This window comes from Pristis pectinata, chromosome 31 (assembly GCF_009764475.1).
Source record: "Pristis pectinata isolate sPriPec2 chromosome 31, sPriPec2.1.pri, whole genome shotgun sequence".
NCBI lineage: Eukaryota > Metazoa > Chordata > Chondrichthyes > Rhinopristiformes > Pristidae > Pristis > Pristis pectinata.
Genome location: NC_067435.1, coordinates 8,437,472 through 8,461,005, shown reverse-complemented (window position 1 = coordinate 8,461,005; position 23,534 = coordinate 8,437,472). Strand labels below are relative to the sequence as shown.

General features: G+C 39.8%; 1 protein-coding gene across 1 annotated transcript in view; it reads right to left on the bottom strand.

Annotated features, from left to right (window-relative positions):
• LOC127585093 (complement C3-like) overlaps nt 1–23,534 on the bottom strand; it is an 88,952-nt gene that overhangs the window by 41,528 nt on the left and 23,890 nt on the right. The window contains exons 14-22 of the mRNA XM_052042287.1: nt 22,796–22,960; nt 21,898–22,027; nt 15,790–15,861; nt 13,590–13,787; nt 7,796–7,907; nt 6,541–6,626; nt 4,738–4,877; nt 695–907; nt 33–87 (exon numbers count right to left, since the gene is read on the bottom strand). Coding sequence (XP_051898247.1) covers nt 33–87; nt 695–907; nt 4,738–4,877; nt 6,541–6,626; nt 7,796–7,907; nt 13,590–13,787; nt 15,790–15,861; nt 21,898–22,027; nt 22,796–22,960 — 1,171 coding nt within the window. The remainder of the gene's footprint in view (nt 1–32; nt 88–694; nt 908–4,737; nt 4,878–6,540; nt 6,627–7,795; nt 7,908–13,589; nt 13,788–15,789; nt 15,862–21,897; nt 22,028–22,795; nt 22,961–23,534) is intronic.

The window sequence follows — 23,534 nt, the reverse complement described above, 5'->3', positions numbered from 1 at the left end:
TTATGAGGGTTAGTGACATGGTAGAATCTTACCTTTAGGTTCCAAATTGTGAGTATCCACTGGGAGTTCCACTTTAACTCCTTCTGGCTGTAGAAAGAAACAATACAGTGAGTTTACTAAGGTCTGGTTTCTTCTGGGTTTAGACTGCTTAAGTTACTATAAGAGTTTATATAAACATATTATTTGTAAATCTTCTGCACTCTCTGCCACCCTCCATGTAATACACCTTTAATTATAAGTGTGGGAGAACTCAGAATTCACCATCACTTCTGATGAAAGATCCCCTTCAATATCCCCTTCAAAACCATTCTCCTCTGCTGCGCAGGACACTGGCAGCAGGCACACAGGTGCACCATTTCCTGCAGGTTCCACATCATCTGACTTAGAAATCTATCACCATTGCTTCATCATCAGTGGCTGGAAATAAATTCACTGCCAGTGAATTAAAACAGGAACCTTGGCAACTGCTGGATTATCCCTCTGCCCAATCGCTACTCCTCAAATTCCTGAAAATATATTCCCAAGAATACTATCAAATGTTCAAGTTTACACCTTTCAAAACTCGTATTCTGAACAATCCAAAGTTCTCTGCCAGCAGTTCAGTTCTATTTCCGATGTCTGACCTGAGGTGAAACTAATCTTTTACAATCACTTATATTCCTGGACCTTGGAAGTTTAACTATATTGAACTTACCACCACTCGGAGGGACTTTCTCACTCCGTCAGTCACAAATACATTCAAAACTGAGGCCTTGACTTCGATCGCTATTTCTCCAACTGTTAGTGGAACTATAACATAAGGCACCGCAGTGGATGATTTTGCAGGAATAGTGACTGAAACAAAGTATCGCCTTGTTGGTTTTGCATTGCTGCACAGGTTCTCATTGTAAGGAAACTCCACACGAACCTGTAATTTAAAGAGCAACTAAACTGTAATAGCAGATCATGTAACAAATAATCTCATCTCAGTCGTATTATGAGGGAGCACTGTGTAGTGAAAGACCCTCTTTTCAGATAGAACCATAGAACCATAGAAAACTACAGCACAGAAAACAGGACATTCGGCCCTTCTAGTCTGTGCTGAAACATTATTCTGCTAGTCCCATTTACCTGCCCCCAGCCCATACCCGTCCAGACCTCCCTCGTCCATGTATCTATCCAATTTACTCTTAAAAGTTAAGAGCGAGCCCTCATTTACTACATCAGATGGCAGCCAGTTCCACACTCCCACCACTCTTTGAGTGAAGAAGTTCCCTCTAATGTTCCCCCTAAACCTTTCCCCTTTCACCCTAAAGCCATGTCCTCTCGTACTTATCTCTCCTAATCTAGGTGGAAAGAGTCTACTTGCATTAACTCTGTCTATGCCCCTCATCATTTTGTAAACCTCTATCAAATCTCCCCTCATTCTTCTCCGCTCCAAGGAATAAAGTCCTAACATGCTCAGTCTTTCCCTGTAACTCAACTCCTGAAGACCCGGCAACATTCTAGTAAATCTCCTCTGCACTCTTTCAATCTTACTGACATCCTTCCTGTAGTTCGGCGACCAGAACTGCACACGATATTCCAAATTTGGTCTCACCAATGACTTATACAACCTCACCAAAACATTCTAACTCCTATACTCAATACTTTGATTTAAGAATGCCAGGATGCCAAATGCCTTCTTTACAACCCTGTCTACCTGCGATGCCACTTTCAGGGAATTATGTATCTGAACTCCCAGATCCCTTTGTTCCTCTGCACTCCTCAGTGCCCTACCATTTACTGTGTATGTCCTCCCTTGATTTGTCCTTCCAGAATGCAACACCTCACACATGTCTGCATTAAATGAAGGTATCATCTGTCCTTGGTAAGGGATACCTTTGCCATGAGTTTGAAGAAATGCAGGACACTTCTGGAACCAATTTCTCATTGAAACAACATCACTAACGGAATTTATCTGTCCATTCCCACTTTGTAATATGTGGGATCTTGCTGTGCACACAAGGCTCCTGTGTGTTCTACACTTCAATGGTGACTAAACTTCAAACAGTATATAATGTAAAGCAATATAAAGCACATTGGGTTGTCTTGAGAGGTGAAGGCCGCCCATGTAATTACCAGAATCAGCATCAGAATCAGAATCAGGGTTATTATCACTGACATATGTCATTAAATATGATGTTTTGTGGCAGCAGTACAATGCAAGAAACAAAGACATAAATTTACTTTTAGTCACAAAATAAATAGTGCAAAAGAGGAATAACAAGGTAGTGTTCATGGGTGCATGGACCGTCCAGCAATCTGATGGCAGAGAAACATTGTTATATATGTGGCAGGCACGGTAGCATAGTGGCTAGCATAATGCTTTACAGCACCAGAGACCCGGGTTCAAATCCGGCCACTGTTTGTAAGGAGTTTGTATGTTCTCCCCGTGTCTGTGTGGGTTTCCTCTGGGTGCTCCGGTTTCCTCCCACATTCCAAAGACGGACAGGTTAGGAAGTTGTGGGCATGCTTTGTTGGCGCCAGAAGCGTGGCAACACTTGCGGGCTGCCCCCCAAAATCACTACGCAAAAGCTGTATTTCACTGTGTGTTTCGATGTACATGTGCCTAATAAAGATCTTATCTTATATAACATTAAATTATATTTAAAAGTTGTGAACAGAGCAGCGGTAATAATAGTTTAATGACAGATAATTGACATTAAAAGATCTATTTTCAATTTGTAATGATCTCAAGCAAGTAACAAACTAAACTGTTCTGATGCAGGTTCATTAGACTGAAATCTGGGTTCAGCAGGCAGATTTTTGGAATACAATGGTGGAAATCAGATAGGGTGGCATGAAGCATAGCTTGCAGAGATGCTGCCTCACACTGCCAGATACCCAGGATCAATCTTGACATCGGTTGTTGTCTGTGTGGAGTTTTTACGTTCTCCCTGTGATTGCAGAGGCTTACCCTGGGGACTCAGGTTTCCTCCCACAGCACAAAGACATGCAAGTTGGTAGGTTAATTGGCCATGGTAAATTGCCCTCAGTGTGTAGATATGTGGTTGAATCTGGGAGGAGTTGATAAGAATGTGGGGAGAAAATAAAAGGGATTAATGTCGGATTAGATGGGTGTTTGATTGTTGGCACAGACTCTGTGGGCCAAAGGCCTGTTTCTCTGATGTATCTCTCTGTGACTCCAAGATCCAGTTGAGCTAGGGGATCGGCAGAGCATGTTCAAACAGGTGCATGACCTGATCCTATTTTATGGATTCTGTTAACTTGTCGGCCTGAAATTTACATAATAGCATGTAATGATGTGTGGCATGCAAGGTGAACTTCAGACTCAATACTGGCGTTAGAAGCCAATACAAAGGCTTCATATTCCTCTTGTCACTCAGCTAGTTCAAAGGACATGCTGTGTTGGCTTAACTTTTCAAAAACCTTTAAATTCGTATTGCACCGTTAAAGTTACAGAACACTTTGGGAAACTAGCAAGCAGGGATTCCATCGTGCAAGCAACTACCCAGCAGTTGAGGGGTCCACTAACTGAAGATATCCTTTTCACAGTGGCTCCTGCATCTAAGAACAGCACCTAGATCTACAGTACCCAAGGTCCCATCTGGAGATTTGAGCCCTGTGACTATAGAAGCCATGGTTCAGCACCTAAGGTCTTCACACAGGGACTCTAGCATGTAACTCTAATTTCCCCCAAAATACACAATGATTATTTTTAAAAGACACTTTAATAAGCAAACACATGTCCCAAAGCCCTTTACAGGCACTATATTACTTTCAAGATGTGGTCACTGTTGTAATGTCAAAAAAGTGACAAACTATTTACACATAGTAAGCTCCCATGGGCTAAAACAATATGGGCTCGAAAGATCACCGAAACACATTTCAAGAATTCCTTCTCTCTATTCCAGTTATCCAAATACCAAATGGTGTAATATTGATTGAAGTCCCCCAAAATCTCCATCCTTTGGCATTTTCCTTAAGATTTCCCTCTCCATCTCCCTCTCACTATTTGGAGTTCCATATAATATCTACAGTGTTATCTTTATACACATTTTGCTTCTTAACTAGAATGGATTCTGTCAACCCATTTCACATTTTTCAACGTCAACTTTCATTGACCATCTGTCTGTCCATTTCATTTCATGAGAACGTCCATACCTTCTTGAATTGTATTACTAGCCTCCTCAACTATTTTAACCTTCCCTGGCCAGCCTGTTACTCTCTATCCTTCATTTCTACTTAACATATTCAATACCGCAGCAAGACTTGTTCTTTTTAGTGACTTGCATTGGACCTGCACAATGCAGGTTGGACCTGCAACCTCCCAATTTCACATGGATTCTAAGTCAGAGTTCTCTTGTTAAAATCCCTTCATGCCCTTCACCCTCTCATCTGTTCTCTCCGCAGCCCTACAGCCTTGTGAAAGTGTGTATCACTGAGCTTTCCTCTCTTGCACATCCATCGTGCCCTGCACCTCACCAATGAACAACATCTATATAACCTTGCAGAAAACTATTAAATATTTTGCCTCTTCATTTTCAACTTCTGATCTCTTCTCTGTAACTCTTTTTTATCCAATTACACTGCAGATGCAACACAAATTCAATTAAGTTCTTCAGCAACTCATTGTGCAATGTTACATTCATTGCAAGAGAAACACTGATCTCCTTGAGACTAAAGACATTCAGATATCTGATAGATTTTTGGAGTTATTCCAAGTAAAGAAGCCAAGCATGTTGCCAAACTTACTTTAATTTCATCATCATGATAATTGTAGAGGATTGCTCTGATTTCCACTTGTTCATTGCGGACAACTGAGTAAGGAATTCGAAGGTCAATGAAAAAGTTTTTCATTACTGTCAATTCGTAGGGTTGAGCAATGCACACTCCTGCATGAAGAAAATAGTTAAAATTCAGAATAGGCACCCATTCATTTTTGGAAAAACAGTAACCCACTGATGTTAGATTTCACAGAGAAACCAAATTACTTCCAAAGCTGAAAAAGATGATAAATTTCATTTCCTTCACAGTTTATCCCAGTGTTTTGAAAGAGTGACTCTCACATTCCCATGAATAGATACAGTTTTAAATTGACCACTCTGCCAATGATGAATAACAAATCATTTTTGACTTGAAGTAGAAACCTTAACAATTGTGAGAGTGTTATGTTACTCAAATGACCATTCACATTCTACAAGGTTTCTTCTTCAAATTAGAGATGGCTGGTGAGGTTTGGTAGCATAATGGTCGGAGGCTTGGACCAATAAATAATTGGGAGCTCAGATCCCACTGTGGTCATTGTTTTTTTTCAATTCAATTGATATATTACAGCTGGAATAAATAGCAAGTATCACTTTTGATGACACTGTCCAAAATCATTGATGAGGAATTCTCTCAGCTGATATATCATAAATAATTTTAGAAAACCTACAGCTGGAAACATAACAAGTCCAATTTATACCTTGATAATTAGAATCTTCTTGACTACAATACAGACCTCCTCTGATTCTCAATGATTTCCCACAGCAGTGCACCTATGTCCTATCTAGATTGTTCTTACCAAGAAAATATTCCAACCACTAACTCTGCCTCCCTCTGGCTTCCGCCTAAAACAAGAAGCTCTATTCTTTTTAACAGCACATAAACCTTCTATGACAGACAGAAATTTATTTCTCCTTAATTTTCTTCTGGTGATTGTGACCCAGTGAAGTAATATAATAGTGATAACATTCATGAAAGCACCTATAATGTAATTTCAATATTATGATGGAATATTCTGCCAATAGGAACTCCATTACAGATCTCAATGCTTTAACATTTAAATGTGACAGTTTGACACAATCAGATGTCCTGACAGAAATAAATGGATGGACCGACTTACAAGGAATTAATTTCTTCCTGTGAACAATTTCATTGATAGATTATAACAGATCAAGAAAGTCCTGACTAAAAAAGGTCCATCAGATACCAGCACAATTTATCCATTCCCTTTTTCCTTAAGCCATTGTGCCCTTTGTCATTTCACCTCTTCTGTCTTCTAGCCTTTTCTATTGCTCTCTTCTTTCCCTTTTCCCTGCATTTTAAAGTTTGTTTTATCTCTAACTTTTCCCAGTCCTGATGAAAGGTCCTCATCCAAAACATTTTTTTCTCTTTCCATAGATATTGCCTGGCCTACTAAATATTTCCAGCATTTTCTGTTTCCATTTCAGATTTTTGGCCTCTGGAATATTTTATTTTTATACAAAATTGAACCTGCATCTTTTATGCCTTTTTCTCTTCCAGACTATACTCTCCAATGGCATTGCAGAATTTTATCAATGATCAGCACATTTTTACTCTTCAGTCAAAGTAAACAGGTGGAGACAATTTTCTTCTGTCTTTAGAGCTCTGGTTGTTCCAGATCTCCACTCCCACAACTTCCAGATGTAGAAAGAAAGAGAATACTAAATATTTGATCAAAGCCTTGCCTATTGGTGCCCTTTGATATGTTATGTAGCAATTGATTTCAACATTCCATAAAACAATTCCATAAACAATCCATAAAAATCTTGCCTTCTTTTGGAGACACACTGACAGCTTGTATTTCCCAAGTAGTGATCGAGTCTTTAAGGTATTGAGCTATCTCCATTGATGCATGGCTGTTTAAGTGAAAGAAAATGTCTATTAAACTCGAGAATCAAAGGACTGCAGATGCTGAAATCTAGATGAAAAAAACAACAAGATGCTGAAGGAACTCAGTAGGTCAGGCAGCACCATGGATACTGCCTGACCTGCTGAGTTCCTGCAGTATCTTGCTGTTTTGTCTATTAAACTCATTTTGACACATACAGTCAACCTGTTGCTTTTTGTGGTTTAAAGTGCACAGTGGTCATGAAAATCTTAAATGAGAACTTACTAAGTTGATCCTGTGGACACAGAATACCAAATAGTTTTATTTTTCTGCACGTTACTACCTCCAACTCTTGTCTATTTAGATATTGAAAGCATTAATGAGTAATTGAAACATTAATCAGCATGTCCTGGAACCATCCACGGTCTTCTCATAGCATGTCACATGAGGGTCAGTGTACCTTTAGAAACTGGGCATGCTATCATTTTTGATATGTTTCTGCAACAACCACTAACTTTAGTTAAGAGTTGACTACCTTCAGCAAAGGATTTTTTGTTAGAAACTACCTCTACTATTGGCCAAAGGAATGAGTAACACCAATGAGGCTATAGGCATAGAACTTCTTGGACAGTTGGTTGGGGATTTCTTTTTTACTGGATTTCATTTTGATAATATGTGACAGTATTATTCAGTTCTTTTATTCCCACCACACTGAATTATTACATGCCAATAAGATCAGTACATTTGAAATTGTTTCCTGCACAACAGGTTTTTCATGAATGTGCAATCCCAAGCTTTGCATCTGCTGCTAAGACTAGTGCTGTGTCAGCGATGATCCAGTGAGAAGCACTCCTCCTTCTCAGTCAGAATGTTGTGGATTCAAGTACTGCTCTAGAAAGCTAAGTGTAACATCTGCCCTCATGGTACTATTCTGACAAAAAAACGAGGAAGCTTTCCCACAGTCTATCAAAGTAATTTCTTCATTGTTGTATGCTGGAGCTTGCAATGGGCAAAATTTCACTTGTATTTTCTAAATTGCAAATTTAATTCTATGAACCACATTCCATTCAAATGCTAACAATAAAAAAAAACCTTTACTGGGTGTAACTCTTGGCAACATCCAAAGAGAATTTTATTGAGTAGTGCCGTATAAACAACAAGCACTAACTGAAATGTGAAAGATTTCAGGATAAATACCCATTGCTGTCAAGTTTTTGTGGAAAAGTATACATCTGCCATAGCCAGCTTTCTGGGAAGTTAGACCTGGCTGTTATGTCCTCATAAGGAGTGTAATATTCATCATCGGCACCTAAGGGAAAAGAGTAAGTTATGGATTTAGATATAATTTAACCTTGGAGATAAAGAATAAAACATTGAAAACTATGAACTTGCATTTTCTGCTCAAAATGGGAAAATAACACACCAAATTCACAGTTGCCAACCAAGAGATGTTCGTGTTTCTGAAGCCAACTTAAGCATTGCTAATAACCCTGGGAAAAGTTATGACTTCATGGTAGGATGGACTGTAACATGTACATTGTTGGAACTGAGCAGCAAAAGCAAAAGTGTGAATTTTTGTCCCTCTGGCAGCAAAATACGTACGTTGGGTTTCCAGAACAAATCCTTGCCCCCTCCCCCCACCTCCCACAACCTCCTGCAACACCCTCACCTGAAGGTCAGCAACATGCTATGTAAATGCTCCTAGAATCCTGCAACACTGGCCAAGAATTGCAACGGCAGGTGCAGGTAGTGGCCAGTCAGTGCCGTCTAAAGTATCTCACACACAACCAATTGCCGGACAAGGCTGAATTACTTTAACAGAATGGGCAAGTTACAAAGAGCTGAGCACATTGACCGAGTATTGGCGAACCGTGTCTGCAACTTATAGCCATCTTCCTCTCACCATAGACGTCTTGTGTTAATTATGACTAAGGCCACAACGATCCATTAGATCAATTAGATCTAGTGTTGTACCTGTGAATGCTCTCACTCACCTCTTCCTAAACCTTCTTTTAATGAACTCCTGGCTTTTGTTTGCAGCCCCTTCTAAGTCCTGAGATTTTCTCATGGAAAAGAGAAGCCATTTCAACTTTTAGATTTTGCTGTAAGAAAATAATGTGGGTATTCCTTTCTTTCATTCCTCCTCTTCCTGAGGAACAAAAGGTAGACTGGAAGAACCAATGAAAGACCAATTTCACTCTATGTGAAGCAGGGAATAAGTGGGAGAGCGAATGGCAAGTTGACCCTTGCACACATCTAAATTACAAACTGAACATGGATACACTGGATAAAGTGCAAAAACAATATCATGAAAACTGAGAGGAAAGATTGAACAGACAGGGGCAAACTTCTTCATTAAAAAGAATCAGAACAACTTAATTGATCCCTTGCAATTAATACAGGTTTGAGTAATGGTGACCTCAAAACTAACAAATTTTGTGAAAACCCATGTAACTCATTAAAATCTCTCTGGGGAAGAAGTCGGTCATCCTCACCCTATCTGACATTTTTAGGCTCACAGACCCACAGCAGTACTGCTGACTCCAAACTGAAATGGACGGGTCAAAGACATTCTGAGACAGGCAAAAAATGTTGGTCCCACCAACAACACTCACATCCAGTAAACGAATACAGAGGGGATTATGCTATCTCCCTTGCTTGGTAGATGCCAAGAAGAATAATCAACAATTAAATCTGAGATAGAAATGGAAAATGCTGGAAACATTCTGCACCTTTAGAAAGAGAAATAGATAGCATTTCAGGTCCAGAAACCTTCCATCAAAGGAGTTTTCTGTTAACTCTCTCTCTCTCTCTCTCTTTCCACAGATGCTGTCTGACCTGCAAATTGTTTCCAGCATTTTTTGTTTTTATTTAAGATTTCCAGCATCTGCTGTTTTTTTGAGTTACATTTACTGATTTTCAATGATAATTGGGAAGAATGGTATGTCCATTCAGAAAGAAAAATATCAAACCTGAATCCAACCTGGATCTAACTAGGCCAGAGCCATTTCCAAAAAGGGAGAAGTTACATCCTTTAAATGTTTTGCCCCACATCTCAGGTTTATTTTTTTCTCTTCCAGTAATAAGACTGATAGAATTCTCAGATTTTGGGAAAACCACCAGCTAAAGAGAAACTACATCTGCTTTGTGGAGCAGCTAGGTGTTATCCTAAAATGGCATGTAGGCCTGGAGCACGAGCACTTCCCCTTCACCAACTTTCAAGCCCCTAAATAAACCTATAACCCCTTTACATGATCAGACCATCTCTCCAAACAACCCAACATCCCTGCCCTGATCTTGCTTTGATCCCCATTCAATCACTGTCAAACCATGTGTAATTATTGCCACCTTCCAATCTCTATCCAAGGAGGAAGAAAGTCTACCAAAAAGAACATAGAATATAGAACAGTACAGCAGTTGGCAGGCCATTCAGCCCATAATATTGTGCCTATCTTGATGCCAATTTATACTAAATATCCTCCTCCTGTATATAATCCATATCCTTCCATTCCCTTCATATTAATTTGTCTGTCTAAAAGCCTCTTAAACTTCACCAAATTGCCTCCTTTCATTACTACCCCTGGTAATCCATTCCAGGCACCTACCACTCTCTGTGTAAAAAACTTGCCCCTCACATTGCCTTTAAGTTTTCCCCCTCTAACCATAAAAGTATGTCTTCTGGTGTTTGCCATTTTTACCCTGGGGAAAAGATTCTTTCTGTCTACCCTATCTATGGCTCTTATAATTTTAAAAACCTGTCAGGTCTCCCTTTAGTCTCTGACCCTCGAGGGAGAGCAACTCAAGTTTGTCTAACTTTTCCTTATAGCTCATACCCTCTAATCAATGCAGCATCCTGGTAAACCTCTTCTGCACCTTTCCACAGTCTCCACACCATTCCTATAATGGGGTGACCAGAAGTTCACACAATACTCCAAGTGCAGTCTGAATAATGTTTTATACAGCTGCAGCATGACTTCCTTACTATTAAACTCAACACCCCTACCAATGAAGGCAAGCATGCCGTATGACTTCTTTACCGCCACCTCCTGACCTGTGCACTCCCATCCAACCTGAGAGGAAGCCAATCCCTGTGTCAACTCAGTTCACAATGAACATGCAGTCAACTAAAAGCTCCAAAACTTGGGTCCATCATTACAGGACTATAACCAATAAATGAATGGGAAATTCAGGAAAATCAATTTTTTCCCAAAGAAGGATGAATGATGAAAAATATATAAATTTAGGAAAAGGCTCAATAAACTTACAAAGGACACACGAACAGAGGGATCTGTCAATAGGCTCAGGTGAAGGGAAATCAGTGAATACGCAGCATAGATCTGATGGAGTGACCAACCAGTATCTTTGTTGTAACAAAGCAACTTCTCAGTAAGAAGCAAATGTGTGTTGAGCTTGCTCCTGCAATAAGACCTGAACCGACCTCTTGTACAATAAAGATGAACTCATGATCTCAGAATCTACCTCATCATGGCACTTGCACCCCATTGTCTACCTGCACTGCACTTTCTCTGTAACTGTAACAGCAACACAATATTCTGCATTCTGTTATTGCTTTTTGCTTTGCACTACCTTGATGTACTTATGTTTTGAAATGATCTGCATGGATGGTATGCAAAACAAAGTTTTTCACTGTATGCCAGCACATGTGACGATAATAAACCAATTGCCAATTAATTACCAATTACCATTCAATACCCACTTTCCTGCCCAATCCCCATATGTCTTGCTGCCTTTATCTGCTGTTCAGAAATGAATTTGCTCAGGAACTGATTTTTTTGTGTCCTCTGAAAGAGAAAGTTGCAAAGACTCACTGCTTCTGAATGAAAAAAAAAATCATCTCAGTTCAAAATGTCTGACAAGCTTGGAGATACAAGAGACTGCAGATGCTGGAAACTGGAGCACGAACAATCTGCTGGAGGAACCCAGCAGATTGAGCAGCATCAGTACTGATGCAGGGTTTCGATCCAAAATGTAGACAATTCCCTTCCTCCCAAAGATGCTGCTCAACCCGTTGTGTTCCTCCAGTAGATGTCTGACACCTTGTCCGATAATCCCCCCGCTTTCCATTTTCGAGGCAGGAAAGTTGAGGACTTTGGACATGTACAACGGCGGTGGATAATGTGCAACATTCATCTGGTACCACTTCTGTGATTTTCATTGCATGTGAGAGGCTCATGCTGTCCAAAGGACACTTATTGCAGAGGCTTCTCTGTCAGCAAGTCACATGCAAGCACTAGTAAGTCCCCTTTAAGTAATTCACTTACCCAGATCTCCATTGAATTGTGTAGTGACTCTCCAGCCACTCCCCACCAAGCCTGTTGTTCTCAACCAAACACCAATCTGCAGTCTAACTTAACTGAAAATCCCCGATCTATCACTGATCCCAACCCCAACTGTGAATACATCACGGGCACAACCCTCCCCACCATCAGTAGGATCTACATGTGGTGCTGCCTTAGGAAGGCAACATCGACTATCAAAGATCCCCAAATTCCAGGCCATGCCATCTTCTCGCAGCTACCATTGGGCAGGAGGTATGGAAACCTGATCCCCCGCACCACCAGGTTCAAAAACAGCTATGTCCCTTCAACCATTCGGTTCTTGAACCAAACTGCACAACCCTAATCATGTCCTCAGTACAGCAACACTATGACCACTTTGACCACTTTGCACTACAATGGAGTTTTGTTTTTTTGATTCTAATTCTGTTTTCTCTTGTATAATTTTGTATAATTTATGTTGTTAATTAATTAATGTTTTTCTTCTGAATATTGATTATCTGATGCCATGTGCCTGTAATGCTGCTGCAAGCAAATTTTTCATTGCACCTATGCATGCATGTTCTTGAACATTTGACAATAAACTCAACTTTGACTTTGATCTCCACCCCAACATCCACTAAAACCACTGACTCCTACACCTCAGCACCTGATCAGACCCTTCCACCACTGGACCCCCACTCCTTACACCCAATAACACCCCGAACCACCAAACCTCAATGTCTAATCACATAGCTCAGCTCAGCTAGTTCTGCCCACAACTGACTCCTGCTCCTTCCACCTCACTAATCCTGATCAGTTCATATTGATGCCTAACCTTCAAACAATCTTTTACTTTCTATCCCAACTTCCAACTAAACTGCCTCCCCGACTTCCAGGCCTGTCTTCCTTGTGTTCCTGAGACCCAGCTTCCATCCTAGATTTATCCCGTTTCCTTCCTGTGCTCCACACTAGTAAAGCATAAAAAGGGAAGACCTTATATGCTCCTGAATTTCCCACTGGTGGGACCACAACTAAACATTGCTTTATCCATCACACAGCAATAATTTATATAGGGCCAAAGAATTAGCAGGAGTGGACATTTGGCTCTTTGACTGTGCTCTCTTGGTTTATAAGATAATGGCTATTTTGATTTCAACGTCAGCTCCTCATTTCCTTACACCCACAATAACTTTTTCACCTCCTTACTTGTCAAGACTCTAACTACCTCCTAATAACATTCAAACACTCTGTTCTCACTCCCATTTGAACAAGAGAGTTTCAACCTTTAGAGAAAAAAAAATGCACATTTAAGGCAATTTTGCAGAAGCCATCAAGTTACATTGAGAATGAGATCATCTCTCATTTTTCTAAACCCTGCAGTATACTGGAACATCTAATATTGATGTATAGATTCTGTTCAGAGCAGATAGGAAATACCAAATCTATTGAACAAACGTTCAATTACTTTCCAATATTAATCAGTCAAAATTACTTTACTGATTTGGTTTTGATTACTCTCATCTCAAGAGGTAGTCACCGTTGTTGCCAACACAACATCATAGCTCTGCCTTCCTGTCAAAGGCAGATATTTCACTTTCTTCCTCATTTAGAAAGTTCATAAAACTTTTACTCTTAAAAGATAATATAGTATTTCACATCATGCTTTTACTTCAACTGTGATGTTCCCCTCAAGAAAAAAAGCCCATACTTACTCCGGGCTAAACTCATCATGCTTTCGAGAAGCTTCTTCTTAAATTGGTGAACATGCTCGCAACATTCTCTGAAGGCATCTGCACATGGTTTTCCAAGTGTTATCCTTCTCTGTCTTTTACTGCAGCTGAAACGCATGAAGTTCTCCTTCATCCCGGCTTCGCAACACTGACGCAGAAGTTTGTCTGTGAACTTCCTCACTGAAACAAAAAGCAAAATTAAAAAAATATATATTTTATATATATATATATATATATATATATATATATATCTATATATATGTATATATATGTGTGTGTGTGTGTGTGTGTGTGTGTGTAAACTGTAAAAATATGGCATAGACTGTGCAATAGCGTAGGGAATCTAAGGGAGCTGTCAAATGAGGAAATAAGCCGGGTGGGTCTCTGTTCTTTGGGGTTTAGAAAAATGACAGGTGAGTGCAATGTGACTTGTAATATCTTGGGCACCTTGACGGTATGGATTCCATAAGGATGCTGCCTCTGGTAGGGGAATATAGATCTAAGGGGCGTGGTTTCAGGATAAACAGTCAGTCACTTAAGTGTTTGCTTTCATGTAATTCTCTGTCAAAGAGAACTGTGAAGTGAGTCAATTATAAGAATATTCATGCTAGGAATTGGTAGATTTTTGGATACAAGATATCATGGTTTGTGGGGACTGGGGTTTCAAGAGATCTTACACCATACTCCTGCTCATATTTGGGATGGTTCTTCATGGTTTTGCTACCAACAAACTTTTATTTTCCAAAGTATCCATTTTACAGGATCTGAGCATTGCTGCAAAGCCAGCATTTCTTGCCCATCCCGAAACATCCCTGAGAAAATGATGGCGAAACGCGCTCTTGAAACACTGCAGTACCTCTGATGAAAGTACTCCCACTGAGTTGTTAGGCAGAGAGTCACGGGATTTGGACCCAGTGATGACAAAGGACCTTCAGAATATTTCCGAATCAGGATAGTTATGACTTGGAGAGGAACCTGCAGGTAGTGGTGTTTCTATGCCTTTTGTGTCTATGTCCTTCTTGGTGGTGAAGACTCTGAGTTTACGAGGTTCTAATGGAGTAGCTTCGACAAGTAACTACAGTATACTTTACATGGTACACCAGTGGTGGAGGAACAAAATGTTTAGAATGGCTGATGGGGTGTTTTGCCCTGGATGGCGTCAAACCTCTTGTGCATTGTTGGAGATACACGCATCCAAGAAAGAGGAGATTTTTCTATCATGCTCCTGACTTATGCCTTGTGAATGCTGGAAAACCTTTGGTGTGTCAGGTGCTGAGTCACTCACAACAAGATACCCAGCCTATAGCTGGAACAAAACTTGAGTGACCTCTTTGCAGAACATTTCTGTTCAGTCCACAGCGACAATCCTGAACTTTCATTCACCTGTCACTTTTACTCCCTCTCCCAATCTCAGTTTAAAGTCTCTGACTTCGGTCTTCTGTCTCCTGCTTTTCTCTAATAATACTCATCAAACATCGAGGAACAGCATCTCATCTTATATCTTGGTTCATTTCAGTCCTTGGGACTTAATACTGAGTTTAGCAAATTCATTTCTCCCTCTTTATCTTTTCTCCATGAACATGCTGCATCTCTTTGTCTCAGCTTCTGTCATTTTTATCTTAAGCTTACAACTGCCAGTTTTTACAGAAATTGACACCTTGACAACTTAGTCTGCACCCTGTCACAGACATTCCCTCTGTTCTCTCCATCCTCCCCCTCTATGCAACTTAAAACATGCTTCTCTTTTCTATTGCAAAACACACAAAGTGCAAGGCACACAGACCCTCTGCCTGAAATGTCAACTGTTCATTTCCCTCCACAGATGCTGCATGACCTGCTGAGTTCCTCCAGCAGTTCCCTTTAATGATACCTTTAAGTCACACCAGCCAAGTATGGCATCTTAATGCAGTCAAGGAACAGCAAAACCAGCCCTGATTGAATGAAGGAATCATAACAGGCTGGTTGCAATGAACAGACCTGGAATGATATATCTCAAAATACACACCTGATTTCAGACTTAAACATATTTCTCTCCTTTAAATGTTAATTATTATTTTAAAACTCACTCTGTAGCATTCAATTTTAATTGAAATACCATCATTTGAAAACAAGCTGCCATATAAACAATCCTTACAAATGTGATTTATATCAGTGAACCATTTCTGAAATTGAAATTACATACATTTCTCTTCCTTGGCCTCCCCCAAATTTGCTGCACGACGCTTGCGTTTCTTTGGCTGTTGACACTTCAGCTCTGCAATAAATGATTGAAACATATGGATGTGAATGTTAACTTCCAGCCCTGTTCTTTCATAAGTGTCAAGTAGAATTGAATTTTACAAACGCAAATGCACACATTAAATATGCTCATTTTCCAAATATGGAAATATAAGACTTGAAAGATAAAACTATCCAACAAGGAGGAGACAGCACACAGTCATTGCTAAAATGTTTCTTCAGCCAAAACTCAAGAATCTTGAGAATGTGAAGCAAACTTAAAATCTACAAATTGAAGACTGAGACAGCCAGAAGCAGGATGACACTGTATGCGGGCATGTTTGATAATTCACATTACAAGTGATGAAGTATCAAGAGGTAGACACCATTTCCATCATACCTTCCACCTCCCAAACATTTTACAGCTAATGAAACATGTCTGAAGCAGGAAATGCAGCAGTCATTTTGCATACAGGAGTGAGATAGGACAGTTGGCTGAGTGGTGTCACGACAACTTTGCACTCAATGTGAGCAAAACCAAGGAACTGACTGTAGACATTAGGAAGGGGAAGTCCAGCAAACTAATACCAGCCCTCATTGAAGAGTCTGCTGTAGAAAGGCTGAGCAGCTTCAAATTCCTGTGTGTCAACATCTCAGAGGATCTATCCTGGGCTCAGCACATACATGCAATCGTGAAGAAGGTGAATTCGCGTCTCTATTTTCTTAGAAGTTCAATGAGTTTCTGACTGGTTGCATCATGTCCTGGTATGGGCTACAGAGAATGGTGGACTCAGCCAGTTCCATCATGGGTACAGCTCTTCCCACCATCAAGACATCTACAAGAGGTGATGTCCCATCATTAACAACTGTAGTATCCAGGCCATGCACTCTTCTCATTGCTGCCATCAGACAGGAGGTACAGGAGCCTGAAGACCCACACCTCAAGGTTCAACAACAGCTTCTTCTCCACTGCCATCAGGTTCTTGAACTGACCTGAAAAACCCTAATTCTACCTTGGACTAGATTTCCCTCAACTAGCACTAATGTGGTTATGTCTATTTTTGTTTATTTTGTCATGTAAGTTATGCATAATTTATGTTAATTTGAATTAATGTAAAATTTATGTTAATTTAATTTTCTGTAATTTATGTTTGTCATATTTGTAATGTACCCTGGGTATGTATGCCCATAACAATAAACTTAAACTTCAACACAGCAAGCCTCCATAAATTGCTATTGTTAATCATCAGATACCATTTTTTTAATTATCCAGGACAACAGCAAGAGCTCCCAAGTTCTTCTTCAAAATAATGCAATGGACTCTTTTACATCTTGCTGAGAGAGCTGTCATGAGTTTAGTATCTCATTCAAAACATGATACCTCCCATCGCTCCACCAGAGTGTAAATTAGATTTTTATGCTCAAGTTTATGTAATGAGGTTTGACTTGACTACCTCAAAGGCAAGAACATTGACCCACTGAGCCACAGATTTGATACAGCTACATATAAACAAATGGTGAATTTTACAGAAAGAATATTGTGAGGACTGTTCAACCATCATTCAAGAACAGGTGGACCAAACTGGTCATGATCAAATAAAATAAAAGATAAAGCATTAGTGGCCAGATGCCTCATATCTGTGGCACAAAACAAAAATTGAGGGTCAAAGGACAATCCTCACTTAGATTATTGGTGCAACATTGAGGATTACTAAAGATTGATGAAGAACTAGTATCTTTTCCCCAGTACCTTTAGAACATCTGATGTATCTAAATTTGTTCTTCCTACATTCACTTCAAGTACAGATTTATATATGTGTGCAATTTTAGGGAGTTTCAATATATTCAGTAACTTCAGTTTATACCTCATTCAAAAATCTCTTTCCTAGCTTCATGAAAATGATTTCATGAGAAAGGAAGCCAATTACTACATCAAGCCCTCTTTGAAACAGCTAATTACACTTTTCTGTAATGGTGTGAGAAATAACTAAAGGTTTGAAATTATTAGTAGTCTAATGAACTACTTAGGTGCTAATATTCAGACTGAAATACAATGGCATCAGCTGCCTTGGGATATGAGGGAACATTGGTAAATTGGTTTATTGTTGTCACATGTACCAAGGTACAGTGAGAAACTTTGTTTGGCATGCCATCCATACAGATCGTTTCACCACATCAGTGCACTGAGGGAAAAACAATAACTGAATGCAGAATAAACTGCTACAGTTACAGAAAGTGCAGTGCAGGCCACATTTAAAATAATATTATCAATAATTCAGAGTCATGGAATTTCGATTTAAAAGAGCAGAACAATTGTAATGGAAGTAATGAGTAGATCTGCAGAGAGCAGCTTGTAAGGAGCTGCTGCACTCTGACACCAACATGAGCAGGCAAACTGATGCCTGTTAGTGAACTAAATATGGATTAGGTACTGATCCAATGTCTTCAGATTATTACAAGAAATGACTTTGCAATAGAATATATGAAACAAATGGTCAAGGTGAGTGAGTAATATATTGCATTAATGATTGGTGTGGCCAAATTAAACAGTGCATTTGTAGTGATGTCAAATACAACCTGGATGAATAGTTGTACCTTCAACAGTCTGGGAGGAATTCACAAGTCTATGGCATTTGGAAATAGATAATCATGAGGGAATTATACAGCTTATGTAAATTTGACGTGATCAGTTAGGATGTCAAAAAGGTTTCCAGGTGTAGCCAAGTAGCTGAAAAGAAAGAAGGAAAGTGGCTGAAGTTGTACATTTTGGCAGGAAAAGTAAAAAGCGAATGGTTAAATTGGCGAGAGATTACAGACCTCTCAGAGCACCTAGCTCGTATTATCCAACTCTTGAATGGACCCCTCACACGCTAAAAGGTGAACTCTTAATCTCCCAATCCACCTTGTTGTGGCCCTTGCACTTTGTTTGTCAACCTGCACTGCACTTTTTTGGTAACTGTAACACTGTATTCTTCACTCTGTTTTCCCTTTTTACTACCTTGACGTACTTATGTATGGTATAATCTGCCCGGATGGCACACAAACAAAAGCTTCTCACTGTATCTCAGTACACGTAATAATGAACCAATTCCAATTCTAACTCCACATGCAAAAGGGTTTAAGTGTCCCAGGACATGGTTTGCAAATGGCTAGTGTACAAGTATAGCAAATAATTACATGTGTAAACGCAATACAGTCATTAGAGAAATAAAATACTGCAGATGTTGGAATCTAGGTTAAAAAATCAACAGGAACCCAGCAGGTCAGGCAGACAGTCAATGTTTTGGGTCAGGCTCCAATCTCAGGACTGAAGATAGGATAAGGGGAAGCCCAATACATCGGGGGGAAAAGCAGAGCCGTGATAGGTGGACAAAAGAGGGGAGGCAGGGTGGGTACAGGGTGGTGATAGATAGACACAGGTGAGAGATAATGAGAGGCAGATGCAGTGGAGGAGGGGAGAGCAGATCCACCAGGGGATGGGTCAAAGGTATGGAGGCTGATGCTCCATGTTGGGAGGGGAGGAGAGGAAAAAAAAATTGGTGAGGAGAAAAAAAGAAAGATAGGCTATGAAAGGGAGCAAAAGAACAGAAGAGGCATGGTGGCATTGTGGGGGATGGATTAAAGTGAGAGAATTCGATGTTCATGCCATTAGGCTGTAAGAATTTTTCTTTATTTCTCCTCGCCTACCACTGCACTGTTTCTCCCCGCCCCCCCCCCCCCACTATATATCAGGCTTCCCCTTTTCCTATCTTCAGTCCTGAAGAAGGGTCCTGACTCAAAATGTTGACCGTCTGCTTTTCTCCACAGTCTGAGTTCCTCCAGCCTCTTGTTTTTTTTCACAATACAGTCATTTATTGCAAGACAAATGGATACAAATGTAGGAGATTTTGTCTCATTTATATTGGGCAGTGTTGACACCACATCTGGAGCACTGTGTACACTACCGTCTTATTTTAGGATGGATGTGAATAGGGTGGAACCAATTCAAGCAGGTTTAAGACAAACACCTGGAAAGGGTGGGCTGTCTTTTGAGGCAAGACTGCAGCTTAGAAGAGTAAAATGGGAATTGATTAAGAGATAAAATATCCCAAGTGATCATGAATGGATGTAGAGGATGTTCCTTCTTCTGGGTGAAATCTAGAATAAGTGCTCACTGCTACCTGGCTACACCTAGAAACCTTTTTGATATCCTAGCTGATCAAATTTACATAAACTGTTTAATTCCCTCATGATTATCTATTTCCAAATGCCATAGACTTGTGAATTCCTCCCAGACTGTTGAAGGTACAGCTATTCATCCAAGTTGTATTTGACATCTTTACAAATGCACTGTTTAATTTGGCCATACTAATTATTAATGCAATATATTACTCACTCACATTAACCATTTGTTTCATATATTCCATTGCAAAGGCATTTTTTGCAGTGATATGAAGACATTGGATCAGTACCTAATCTATAAGGGTGAGCCCATTTTAGATTTTGATGATTTTTTTTTCTCTCTTAGACAGTGATGAGCCTTTGAAACTTTCTCCCTCAAATGTTAGTGAAAGCGGAGTCTTTGAATATATACAGTATTTAAGGCAGATAGATACTTGATAAGCAAGGGTGTAATGTTACCCAAGCAAAGTTTAGGTGTAAGTCAGGTAAGCCATTATATAATTAAATTGTGGAATTGGGTGAATGGTTGATGGCCACTCCTGCTTCCATTTCATATGTTTGTATGTTACTACCCATGACCGTTTACTGTACACTGATCCACTGTGAAGAAGGGATCAACTCGTCCACATCAACTCAATTGTTTCAGCAACTTTTGCTCAACAAGTGAAGCAAGTTGACAGGATAGTTATAGAAGTTATGAATGCAGGAGATAAAACTCCAGTGGTAACCAGAGATGTGCATGATGTACCATATCATGTTTTTGAAAATGTTCTTACATTTATTTGATGTAAAAACTGTTGGGTGTGCATTTCTGTATTGACAATAATAACAACAACAATCTGTATTTAAATGGCCCAAAACAGCAGTGTTATCAAAGACCAACACAGAGAGCACAAGGTGAAATTAGGACACATGACTGAACACTTGACCAAGGTAGGTTTGAAGAAGCATTTTAAAGGGGGAATTCCAGAACTCAACATCTTGGCAGCCAACAGTGGAGCCACCAGTGGTGAAACGGTTCAAAGCAGGGCTGCTCTTGAGACCAGAACGGGACCAGAATTTTTTAGTGGACAGTAGAGATGGAAGAGATTAGAGATAGAGGGGGATGACATAGAAGAACGAGAAAACAAGGATGAGAATTTTAAAACTTAATCAAGAGCCAGTGCAGGTCAACATGTGACTTAGTTTGTGGAAGGACATAAACAACAGAGCACTGGAGTAGCTCAAGTTCAAGGGAAGGAAAACAAGGGAGACCAACCAGGAGTCCATTAAAATAGGGAATTCTTAATGTAACAAAGCAACGACTGAAGGTTTTAGCAGCGGGTGAGCTGAGGCAGTGGCGGAGACAGGCAATATTACAGTACTGACGATACGCTGCATTGGCAATGATGTGGATATGTGATCTAATCCAATCTCAGGGTCAATATGGCACCAATGTTGTTGGCAGTCATCATCAGGCAGTTGGCTGGGAAATGGATTGAATCACTAGCTGGAAAACAGCATGTAAAAGTGACCAATGACAATGGCAAATCTTAATTGATTTGGCAAATCAAATCTTCTGCTCATGTAATGCTAAATGTTGGGTCAGTACTTTGGCAATTTATAGACATTGGAGGGATCAAGAAAGATGGTGGGAAGGGAAGCTGGCTATTATCAAAGTATGTGGGGAAACCAGGACTGTTTTCAGGTTACATTGCTGAGGGACAGCTGGTGAATTTGAAATGGGGCCTTAAAATAGATCCTTGGGAGACACCATGGATAATGACTCCAGGGCACTTACAGGGCATTGCATTATACATTTACCTGCACTGATCTCTAAACAAGCTACTATCATAAATAGAAACTTAGCATTAACACAACATTCACTTTATAAAATGTTAATTCAAAACTGAGTGCTTCCAGAAACCAGTACCTGCTCTTGTTTCGGTCTTGACATCAGTGCTCGTTGCAAAGGCTAATCCTGCATCTGAGAAGACACCGAGGAAATTTCTACCACCTCCAGGAGTGCAACCAATATCACTTTTCTCCACCACACTCCAGATCTGTGTGAAACACACACACACACACACACACACATGAAGCATGTGAACCAAGCTGAAAGTGTGCTGATGTACACTAAATTGAGTTAGCAGGTTGTGCAGAAATACCAGAGGCAATTGCATAGCCACTGGCTGTTATTTCCTTCTGAGATGATATGTGGGCAATGCTCCCAAGAGAGAGTTGGAAACGGACACCTTACTGATCTGGCAAGTTGGTCATCCAGCTTGGGCTGATAATGTTCAGCCAAGGGTTCAAAGCCTACAAGTGTACCTGCAAAATCTAAAACCAGTTAATTAAATAAGCTTGACTAAAAAGGTATCATTGGGTAATGAGGACCATAAAACTTATGGATTGTCATGTTAAAGACCACAAGAAAGGAGCAGTAGTAGATCATCAGGCCATTTGAGCCTGCTCTGTCTTTCCTCAGGATTATGGCTGATTTTCTACTGCAGCACTAGTTTCCAGCACAATCCCCAAATCATTTAATGTCCAGAAACCTATCAATCTCTGTTTTGAATGAATGACTCAGGCACCACAGCTGTCGAGTGTAGAGAATTCAAAGATTCAGCACTCGAGTTCAGAACTTTCTTCATTCTGTTGAAGGCCTACTTCTGAACTGAATTGAGGAACTGAATGAATGACAATTAATTGCTGGCAGCATTCTTTAAAATAAATTGTTGGAAACTGTCAAATGACAAGTATTTTCCTGTATGCCTGTCACGAGTACTTTCTAGATATAAATGTTTTCAAAAAGATCAAGGTTTTCTTACCTTACTCTGCGTTATTTTATTCTTCTTACTCAGTGCAAACACTGCTTTATCAACGGCAACAAGTCCGACCCTTGCTCCAGGATCCCCTCTCAGTTTCAGTTTGAACCCACTTCCAGGTTTGTATAATTTTTTGTCATCAATTGGATTTGCAGCAGAAACCTTCAGCTGGGAAGAAATGTCACAAAACCACATTGTCACAAATAGCAGGTTACTGCTGAAACAAGAATTGCCGCTGGCTGCCATCAAATTTGGCTCTGCTTACTCAAATTACATCCACAGAGATTGTGACTGGGGCAAATTGACAACACTCAATGAATGCTGACTTCAAAGCCATTCCCAAACTCCCAGCAATATTAGATGCATGGACATTCTTTGCCCAACTCCTGTTGTTGTCAAATGTCAGTTCAAAGGTTTTCCTGGTGTCCAGCAGCCACAAAGTCATCAGTTTTGCTGAGCATCCTACTGCATCAACGAATTCTCAACATTGACAAATCAAGAGCAAAATATGTAATTCTTAATAAATGTTTGAAAAATGTTATAGAAAGCTCAAACTTACACATTTGTGAAGCTGGTATGTCATAAACATTTAAAGAAATATTTCAAACCTTACATTTTGAAATATTCACAAGGAATCAGTCAACAGTAATACAATTAACTTATTTTAGGGGATGATAGTTTTACAAGAAATAATTAATACATTAACAATTCACTTACACCTCACAATACTAAATGTGTCATA